The 10,284-nt window shown below is 46.6% G+C and overlaps 2 protein-coding genes across 2 annotated transcripts in view; one reads left to right on the forward strand and one right to left on the reverse strand.

Moving 5' to 3' along the window:
- LOC105551651 (zinc finger and SCAN domain-containing protein 5A) overlaps positions 1-10,284 on the reverse strand; it is a 106,525-nt gene that overhangs the window by 12,937 nt on the left and 83,304 nt on the right. The gene's annotated exons all lie outside the window — the stretch shown is intronic.
- LOC105551699 (zinc finger and SCAN domain-containing protein 5A-like) overlaps positions 4,952-10,284 on the forward strand; it is a 25,581-nt gene continuing 20,248 nt past the window's right edge. The window contains exons 1-3 of the mRNA XM_011997037.1: positions 4,952-4,976; positions 8,383-8,889; positions 9,673-9,876. Of these exons, the coding sequence (XP_011852427.1) occupies positions 8,506-8,889; positions 9,673-9,876 (588 nt within the window). The 5' untranslated portion in view covers positions 4,952-4,976; positions 8,383-8,505. The remainder of the gene's footprint in view (positions 4,977-8,382; positions 8,890-9,672; positions 9,877-10,284) is intronic.

Below are 10,284 nucleotides of genomic sequence, written 5' to 3' on the forward strand. Positions count from 1 at the left end.
TCAGATGTGCAGCGTTTCAGGTGGGATACACTGCAACAAGGATCTAACTGCGGAGTCACCCTCAGAATCCCATTCAGTCACGGGGCTGCCCTTCTAAGCTGGCAGAAAAGGAACCTGGCCCAGGCACCGTGAACACACACGGTAACTCACACCTGTAATCCCAGCACTCTGGGAGGCTGAGGCAGGAGGATTTCTTGAGAGCAGGAGTTTGAGACCCGCCTGGGCAACGTAGTGAGGCCCGACTCTACAAATAACTTAAGAGATTGTGTATCTGGATGCTAAACTCACAAGGATTTCAGAATGTCGGTAGGAGAGGAGATGTGTGGGCTAGCAACCAATTCCTCAGTGAATGAGGCAGAGAAATTGGTAAAAAGAAGGAAAGTGAAAACAAGAAGGATATTCCCATTTTCCAGGTCTTCCTGGTTCACAGAGTGGGGAGGAAGAAACTATTGAAGAGGAAAGAGTTCTCGTGAAGAGTACAGAATTCCTGCGCTCCCAGGTTCAGGTTCATAAAAAGAAAAGAGAAAAGTTTGCAGCCATGCAGGGTGAACAAGCTCTGAAGATGTGTTATACCGACTAGGGGCTGTAATCAATGTTAGAGACCGTCCCCGACTTCCGATGGCTCCGAGGCAGGAAAACAGGGAATTAGGGTAACCAGGGGTTAAGGTAGAAGCAAAAGAACAGCAGAGGCAGCCAGTTCTAGGCAAGATTAGGCAGCACACAGGCCACATCCTCACTCCTGTGATAACGAGACAGAAGCCTCCACTCCAGCCTCTGATGGACGGTGGGGCCAAGTCTCCACGTCAGCCTCTGATTGGTCGCAGGTCAGTCCTTCATGGGGTGTGGCCAATGGGAGGCCTCTCAAAGGCACCGAGGGGTGTTGCCGGGTTCCTTTTGTTAATCAAAACCCTAATTGAGGAAGCTCTTGGGCCTCTTGCTGGAGCCCCGCTCCCAGTTTGTGAATTGTCTTCAATAAATCTGTGCTTTCCTTACTCCGTTTTTTGTGTGCTGTCTTTTGTTGCTTTGTTCTTTTGTTACTTTGTGCGTTTCATTCAATTCTTTGTTCAACATGCCTAGAACGTGGACAACTCCATCTGGTGACAGATCCACGTACAATTTTTTCTTCTTTACAGTGGTGCTTTCAGCTGTGCACACTGCCGAGCAGGATCCACATGGCCATGCTGTCACTTTCAGTTCAGTGTTCAATAAACTACAGGAGAGAGTCAACACTTTATTATAAAATAGGTTTTCTGCTGGACGATTTTGCCCCACTGTAGGGGAAGGTACGTGTTCGGGGCAGGTTTAGGGTAGGCCAGGCTAAACTATGATATTTCGTAGGTGACGTAATATTAAATGCATTTCTTATCTTCTATATTTTCAATTTACAGTGGGTTTATCAGGATGTAACCTCACTGTAAATTGAAGAGCATCCATACAGTATCCTATACTCGAAATTTGCTAAGAAGATCGATCATGGGCCGGGCACGGTGGCTCCTGCCTGTAATCCATTAATTTGGGAAGCTGAGACCGGCGGATTGCTTGAGCCCAGGAGTTTGAGGCCAGCCTGGGTAACACGGTGAAACCCCATCTCTACAGATAATATAAAAATTAGCCAGGCATGGTGGTTGTATTCCCAGCTGCTTGGGAGGCAGAGGCAGTAGGATCGTTTGAGCCCGGGAGGCGGAGGTTGCAGTGACCTGAGATTGTACCATTGTGCTCCCGCCTGGGTGACAGAGTGAGGTTCTGTCTCAAAAATTAAAAAAAAAACAAAAATGATAGATCGTAATTGTTTCACCACAGATACACACACACACGGACACATGGACACACACACGAACACACACCCACACACGTGGACACACACACACACGAACACATGGACACACACGGGGACGGACACACGGAAACACATGGACACACAAACACACACCCACACATGTGGACACACACATGGACACACACGAACACATGGACACACACGGGGACACACACACGGACACACGGAAACACACAGGAACACATGGACACACACCCACACATGTGGGGACACACACGGACACACACGAACACATGCACACACACACACGGGGATACACACGGACACACGGAAACACGAACACATGGACACACACACGAACACACCCACACATGTGGACACACACACGGACACACACATGAACACATGGACACACACACGGGGACACACACGGACACACACGGACACACGGAAACACACGAACACATGCACACACACACACGGGGATACACACGGACACACATGGACACACGGACACACAAACACATGCACACACACACACACGGGGATACACACGGACACACACGGACACACGGAAACACACACATGGGGACACACACGGACGCACACGGACACACGGAAACACACACATGGGGACACACACACGGACACACACGGACACACGGAAACACACACGAACACATGGACACACACGAACACATGGACACACACACGGGGACACACATGGACACACACGGACACACGGAAACACACACATGGGGACACACATGGACACACACGGACACACGGAAACACACACGAACACATGGACACATACGAACACACCCACACACGCGGACACATACACGGACACACGGACACACATACACAAATCAAAGGAAAAAAAAGCAAGCCGGGGTCGTGGCACATGCTCCTAGTCCCCACTATTGGGAAGGCTGAGGCAGGAGGATTGCTTGAGCCCACGAATTAAACATAAATAATGAAAATAGTCACTATGTGAAATGATGAATACATTAATTAGCTTGATTGTAGTGATAATTACACCATGTATAGGGATATGTAAACACCAGCATGGTGACCTTAGGACGGATACAGGCCAGGAATTGGAGAGCAGCCGGGGCAACATAGCGATACCCCCATCTTTACAAAAAACGTTTGTTAATTAACCAAGTGTGGAGGTGCTTGCCTGTAATTCCAGATACTCAGGAGGCTGGAACAGGAGGCTCCCTTGAGCCCAGGAGTTTGAGGCTGCAGTGAGCTATAAGTTTTCCATTGCACTCAGCCAAGGTGACACAGTGAGACCTTGGCTCTAAAAATAAACAAACAAACAAATTTACCCACAGGGGTAGGAGATCACTACCAGAAAAACTATAAAATACTGATGAGAGGAAATGAAGAGGGCACAAAAATGGAAAGATATTCCATGTTCATAAATCGGAAGAATTCATATTGTGAAAATGACCACACTATTAACAGAGATCTACAGACCCATCACAATCCCCACCAAAATGACAAACACATTCTTCATGGGAACAGATTATATGTCCCAAGAGGAGAAGATTTGAGGGAATTGGGTAGGTAGATGGTGGTTTTAGGCAGATTCCAGTTCATTCCCCTTAATAATTCCATTCTGAACTCTGACTCACCATCAACACTTCAGTTATTAACAAGGAAAAATATCACAAACTATGAGAAAATGCATCAGGAAACATGTGCCTGAACTTTTTGGCAAAATGACCTTGTGTCGGGCACTTTACTGACACAGTCTTTTTTCATCTTCAAAACAGCACATCAGGAAGGTGATAATTCCCTGGTTCTATTCACAGGGAGTTTGAAGTTCCCGAAATTCAGTGGCTTGCCTAAGATTTCCCAATGATTTAAACCAGAATCAGTGTAATATTAATAGCCCTCCAATGTATCTTCAATGTTAGATGAGAAAGCTTACTCTGAATTAAAAATGAATGAGCCACAATTTGAATGGATTTGTGAGTCAGTCAGCTGATGCTGTCGACCTCTCCAATTGTAATCTAATCATGCCTAGTACTTGTCATTCCACAATGACTCCATGATCCATGCAGTAAAATTCACACCCACCGTTAAGGCTTTTCATGTTGGAGAGGCCTCAGTCAGGGGGCTGAAACCTAGGGAACCCCACAGGACCCTCAGTGTATCTATAAACCACCCTCGCACCGTCCTGGAGTGAATGCAAAGTAGGGACCACGTGCCTTTCTCTGGTTCCCACTGTTTTCACCTAAGGGTAGGTTGGCTGATACCAAACCAGTGATTTAGACTACTTCCAGCAAAGCTTTCCCGTGTGAATTCCAAGAGTTCGAAAAAGAAAAGTAAATAATCATCACTAATATTTATTATAGACCAGCAATGACTGTATTTTTCAATATCGTGACATTCACATGTGAAAGGCTTTCCTTAAACTGGATTACATCACTGGTTTGATATTAATCCAACAACTCTCAACATGTCCTTTACTTTAGTTGTTAGGATATTACTGTCTGGGTGGCACAAGGGGACCCAAAGTGATTAAAACTTGCGGACCTAGGGCCAGGCGCGGTGTCTTACGCCTGTAATCTCAGCACTTTGGGAGGCCGAGGCGGGCAGATCACGAGTCCAGCCTGGCCAACATGGTGAAATTCCGTCTCTACTAAAAACACAAAAATTAGCCAGGCGTGGTGCTGTGTACCCGTAATCCCAGCTACTCGTGAGGATGAGGCAGGAGAATCGCTTGAACCCAGGAGGCGGAGGTTGCAGTGAGCCAAGATCACGCCACTGCACTCCAGCCTGGGGGACAGTGTGAGAAGCTGTCTCAAAAAAAATCAAAAGAAAAAAAAAAAAAACCACAAAACCAAACAAAATCCCTTGCGGATCTATATTTTCTGAGGTCTCCAAATACTTCAGCAATATGACAAATAATTGAGTAGAGCGGGAAAACCTATGTTTTTTGCACAGTAGGCATGTTTAATACATTAATTTCCTATGGGTGGAGTTTTATTGGGAAATGTAATCAACGCTGATCACCTAAAATGGATTACATGGCCCTAAACCAATCATGGGGCGGCGCAGGGAACAGGAAACGGGGCCTGGAGTCCCTCCGCTTCTCCATAAATACACGCAGTTCAGCTCCAGGCCAGTTGGAGAGCGCATCCCAGATGCAAGGAGGTTGGAGGCAGAAGGCGGGAAGGAGGCAAGTGTCCAGCGGCGATGTCTGGGGGGTTTAGGAGCTGGCGTGCAGGGGGGTTGGTTTCAGAAAGATTTGGGTTTATTTTCTCATGCATTTGCTTGGAGACCTCGTGAAGGCAGTGGGTCTCCTTTGCACCCCATCGTTAGCTCTGGCTTGTTATGCAACCCTTCTGTAAATAGTATTAACTTTCTCTTCGTGGGTAGGTTACATTTTAGAGACAGGGTCTTGCTCATAGCCCAGGCTGGCTGGAATTCCTGGTCTCCAGCCATTGGTGGGACTTCACTTCCCGACTAGCTGGGACGACAGGCACCTACCTGCCAACAGACCCAGATACATTTTAAATTTATTTGTAGAGCTGGGGTCTCGGTATGTTGCACAGGCTGGTCTTGAACTCCTAGGTTCAAGCGACCATCCCACCTGGGTCCTCCAAACAGTTGGAATTACAGGCGTGAGCCACCTTGCCCGGCTGCACACCACTTGTTAAAAAGTGTCACTGGATTTTTCCCTTTCCACAGGGTAAAATCAAGCCATTAATGAATGGGCATCAACCCACTAGGCCAATGAGAATCTGAGCTGTGTCCCTACCTGGGTGTCCTGTGTGCTATATACTCCCAGAATTGAATACTAACCTGCGTACCTGCCTGTATTTTTTTCCCGTGTTCCATTGCTTGCTTTAATGGGAGAAGAACTGAGAGTGAATACACAGCGATTTCTAGGAACATGAAATCACTTTTTCAACAGTCAGGTTCTCACTACGTTGCCCAGGCTGTTATCAAACTCCTGGGCTCAAGTGATCCTCTTGCCTCAGCCTCCCGAGCAGCAGCAGGCACCCTGTGGCAAAGCCACTTTTAAATCCAGAATCTTAGGCTCTCTTTTCTCTCTCATATTTGTATGCTTTTTTCAAAAAAAATTAATTTGCTTTCAAATTGAAAACTAAAAATTGTATGTAGTTGTGGTGTACAGCATAATGTGCTTTGTAGGATATAAACGCTGTAAAATGGCTAAATTGAGCTAATATCCATATGCCTTACTTAAAGTACTAATCATTTTTGGCGGTGAGAGTACTTGATTGAAATCTACTCTTTTAGCAATTTCCAAGTATACAATACATTGTTATGAACTGAAGGCACCATGTTGGATTCTCTTGAATTCATTTCTTCTACTGAAATTTGTACTCTGACCTGTATCTCCCCAGCCCCACCCCAGCCCTGGTAACTACATTCTACTAACTGCTACTGTGAGTCCACTAGGTTTTAAAAATTATTATTTATATCATCTACTTCTTTTTTAATTTTAAAGTGATTTTAACTTGTATTTTAGATTCGGTGGGTACCTGTGCAGACTTGTTTCATGAGTATATTGAGTGATGCTGAGTTTTGGGGTATGACTGAACCCATCACCCAGGATGTGAGAAGAGTACCCGATGGATAGGTTTTCAATCTTCCCTCCCTCTGTCCCTCCAGAGTTTCACTGTTTTGGAGTCCACGTCCTGATTCCCTTTCCTCTGCATACATGCCCAGGAGCGGGATTGCCGGATCATGCAGTTGTCGTACTTTTAATTTTCTGAGGCGCTTCTATACTGTCTTCCATATCAGCTGCACTAATTTACGTCCCAACACAGGGCGCAGAGGATCCCTTTCCTCCAAATCCTCACCAACACTAGATCCATGTGTCTTTTTGGGAACAGCCACTCTAGCAGGCGTGAAGGGTGCCTTGTGGTTTGGATTTGCGTGTCCCTGATGATGAGTGACGATGAGCACCTTTTCCTAGACCTGCTGGCCATTCACATGTCTTCATCTGAGATGTCCACACAGGCGCCTTGCCCTCCTTCTAGTGGGTTATGTGTTTTCTTGCTATGAAGTCGTTTGAGTTGCTAATGTTTTGCATAGGAACTGCTTGTCAGATGTGTGATTTGCGAATATTGTCTCCTGGGTTATCTTCCCCCTCTGCCGATTGTCTCCCTGGCTGTCTCTCTGTTCTGCACTTGTTCAGATTCCTTCCAGGAAGCATAGGGTTCCCATCCTTCGGGATTCCAGTGACCTTTCCTGAGACCCTCCTGTCAATTCTTTCTTCTTTCTGAAGACCTTCAGGTTGCTTCCCTCACCTGTGGCTAGGAAGGCAGGGCTGCGTTCTCATAGCTGTTGAACTTGGATAATTGATGCCTGGAGAGTTATCACACAGTGACTCCTGCCTAATGAAATTACATTTAGAACCAAATTTCAAAAAATCGTTCTTTCTCTCTTTGTTTTTTTTTTTTTTTTTTTTTTGAGACAGAGTCTCGCTCTTGTTGCCCAGGCTGGAGTGCAATGGCGTGATGTCGGCTCACTACAATTTCCACCTCCCGGATTCAAGTGGTTCTCCTGCCTCAGCCTCCCAAGTAGCTGGGATTACAGGCGCATGCTACCACACCCGGCTAATTTTTGTATTTTTTAGTAGAGATGGGGTTTCACCATGTTGGTTAGGCTGGTCTCGAACTCCTGACCTCAAGTGATCCTCCCGTCTCAGCCTCCCAAAGTGCTGGGACTACAGGCATGAGCCACCACACCCGGCCTCAAAAAATCTTTCTATTGTATTACTTCACTTCCTGAACATTTTATAGAGCACTAGACTTTAAATCCATTTTCTGAGATGAGATTAGGAATAGAGAAACCCTTAGAGACAGAAGGTAGATTAGTGATTGCCAGGTGCTGGGGTGGGTGGGCAGGGGGTGATCACTGATGGGGATGGGGTTCCTTTTGGCCTGATAATTCTGGAACTAAACAGTGGTGATGGTTGCACAGCATGGTGCATGTCTTAGTGCCAAGAAATTGTGCACTTGAAGAGGGTAAAAATGATGAAATTTATGAATGTGCATTTTACCAAAATAACAATATCTGTGTAGGACTTGAATTCTCTTATGATTACTTAAAGTTCTCCCTTCCCTGGAGCAAACAAATGTCCTGGGGTTAACAAGAAAAGGTGTTGGGGGGAAAACTGTAGGTTGTAACTATTTTTCTCTATCTTTGTGCATAATTATGATGAAGGGCTTTACCTTGGATCTTGTCTGGACAGGCAAACGTGAAGAACTTAAGTTATTGTTGCATCAGATCTTAGCAGCTTTACATAACTATCCTATTTAATTTACAGTTGGGAACCATGTTGTTCCAACTGAAAAAAAAAAAATACTGATTCCACTTCTGCACAATGATTTCCTGGAGATCAGGATCCAGGGGAGCATTAAGATTTTAAATCAGAACATATAGTCAGGTGTAGACACTGGAAGAATAACAGGGTGGGTTGATTTCCACTGTGCTGAATTCGATGCTGCTGAAGAAGTGGCGTCCAGGATTGGGATGAGGGTTTTGGAAGGGATGGGTGGATAGACTAGAAGCTTAAACTGATCGGGCTCATGATTTTTTTTTTTTTGCAGACTTCTGAACAGTGAATCTATTACTGAGGAAAACCAAAGGAGGCCTGTGTAGATAGGTCTCAGTTAGACACCAGCTACTAGAAGAGCTTTCTCAGAGACTGATTGGAATATTCTCCATTAGATATGGCTGCAAATTGCACATCCTCATGGCGTCAGAGAGAACCCTGCAACAGACCTGGGTTGGAGCTGCCACAGTCTATGGCATCCTCAGAAACTCAACTTGGAAATTACGACGTGGACCCTGAGATTTCTCACGTGAACTTCAGGATGTTCAGCTGCCCAGAGGAGTCGGACCCCATCCAGGCTCTGAGGAAACTCACTGAGCTGTGCCATCTGTGGCTGAGGCCCGACCTCCACACCAAAGAGCAGATCCTGGACATGCTGGTGATGGAGCAGTTCATGATCTCCATGCCCCAGGAGCTCCAGGTCTTAGTCATGATGAACGGCGTGCAGAGCTGCAAAGACCTGGAGGACCTGCTGCGAAATAACAGAAGACCCAAGAAATGGGTGAGTGGGACCCTCCTGATTGGCTCAGGGAAGGGGAGCTGGGATGGGGGCTGCACGGTGCACCTGGACTGGAGAGGACCCGAGGGGCTGCTCTAGGTCGGGGCTTCCAAGTAGAGGAGAGTTAGCCCGTCAGGGGCACATGGCAGTGTCTGGGGACAGTTTTTGGTTGTCACAACGGGGAGGTCAGGAGATGCTGCTAAGCTTTCTCCAAAGCTCAGGACAACCGACCATGACAAATAATCATCCAGATTCAAATATCAGCTGTGCTGAGATGGCCAATTCCTGGTGTAGGCGATGGACAGGCAGAGGGAATACAGGGATCTACACACTGTGTGAGGCCAACATGAAAGAAAGACATTGGAACGTAGGGAAGGAGGCATTAGAGTGAACTCAAGGGGGGCCCAAAAGTCCCACCCTGAGGCAGGGAAAGTGGTTGGTATCAGAGATCCAGGGATCTGTTTCCAGGTCCCCAAATGAACCCCTAAGTTCCAACACAAGGTGAGCTGCCATCAGCCAATTGAGTGGGATTCACCCAGAATATTTCTCCTTCTCTTCTCTTTGGTTTAGAGACTCTTTCATCCAAAGGACTCATATTTATGTACTTATCTAGAGAAGAAAAACATTCAGACAGGATTGCTGTGTCCACAGAGCTGACTCTGCATCGGGAAGGCAGATTTGAACATTAATTACAGTAAAGTTTGAGCATTATGGCAGGACCCAGGGAATATAAGAGCTACTTTCAGGTTCTCATAGTGAGTCTGATTGTCTTTTTTCCCTCTACAGTGTGTAGTCACCTTCCAGGGAAAGGAATATATTGTGCAGGACTCAGATGTTGAGATGGCTGAAGGCCCCACCAGTGTCAGGGATGATCCGAGAGGCATGTCCAGCCAGCGGGCCTCCTCTGTGAACCAGACGCGTCCGGGGGAAGGCCAGGCCCGCCGAGAGCTGCAGACCCTGCCCAGGGTCCCTGCGCTGTCCAGGAGGCAGGTGAGTGTGTGAGGCCTTGGTGTCTGGGCAGAGGTGGGAGAAGGAATAGGAGGAAATCATGTGTCCACTGGACTGACTGACAGATTTGGCACAGGACAAGAATAGAGACATTCCCCATGTATGTGTTACATCCTTAGACATTCCTGAGCCATCACAGAGAGGGAAGCTACATCTACTTTTCTCTCCACCATGAGAGCTTTTAGCATTGAGGGCGAGGGGTAAGAAATGGTCTCAGTGAAGTGAGGGAGGCAGTTGGCACAGATGAATGAACTGAAGATCCCTTCCCCACCTAGTTTCCACAAAGACATTTCATGAAGTCATTCAGCAAGGAACCCACTGTCTCAGACTGTTGATTTCTTAATTTGAGGAGGGTTTCTCAACTGCGGTGATTTTGCCTTTCCAGACACA

Source organism: Mandrillus leucophaeus, unplaced genomic scaffold (assembly GCF_000951045.1).
Source record: "Mandrillus leucophaeus isolate KB7577 unplaced genomic scaffold, Mleu.le_1.0 Scaffold53, whole genome shotgun sequence".
NCBI classification, from domain to species: Eukaryota; Metazoa; Chordata; class Mammalia; order Primates; family Cercopithecidae; genus Mandrillus; species Mandrillus leucophaeus.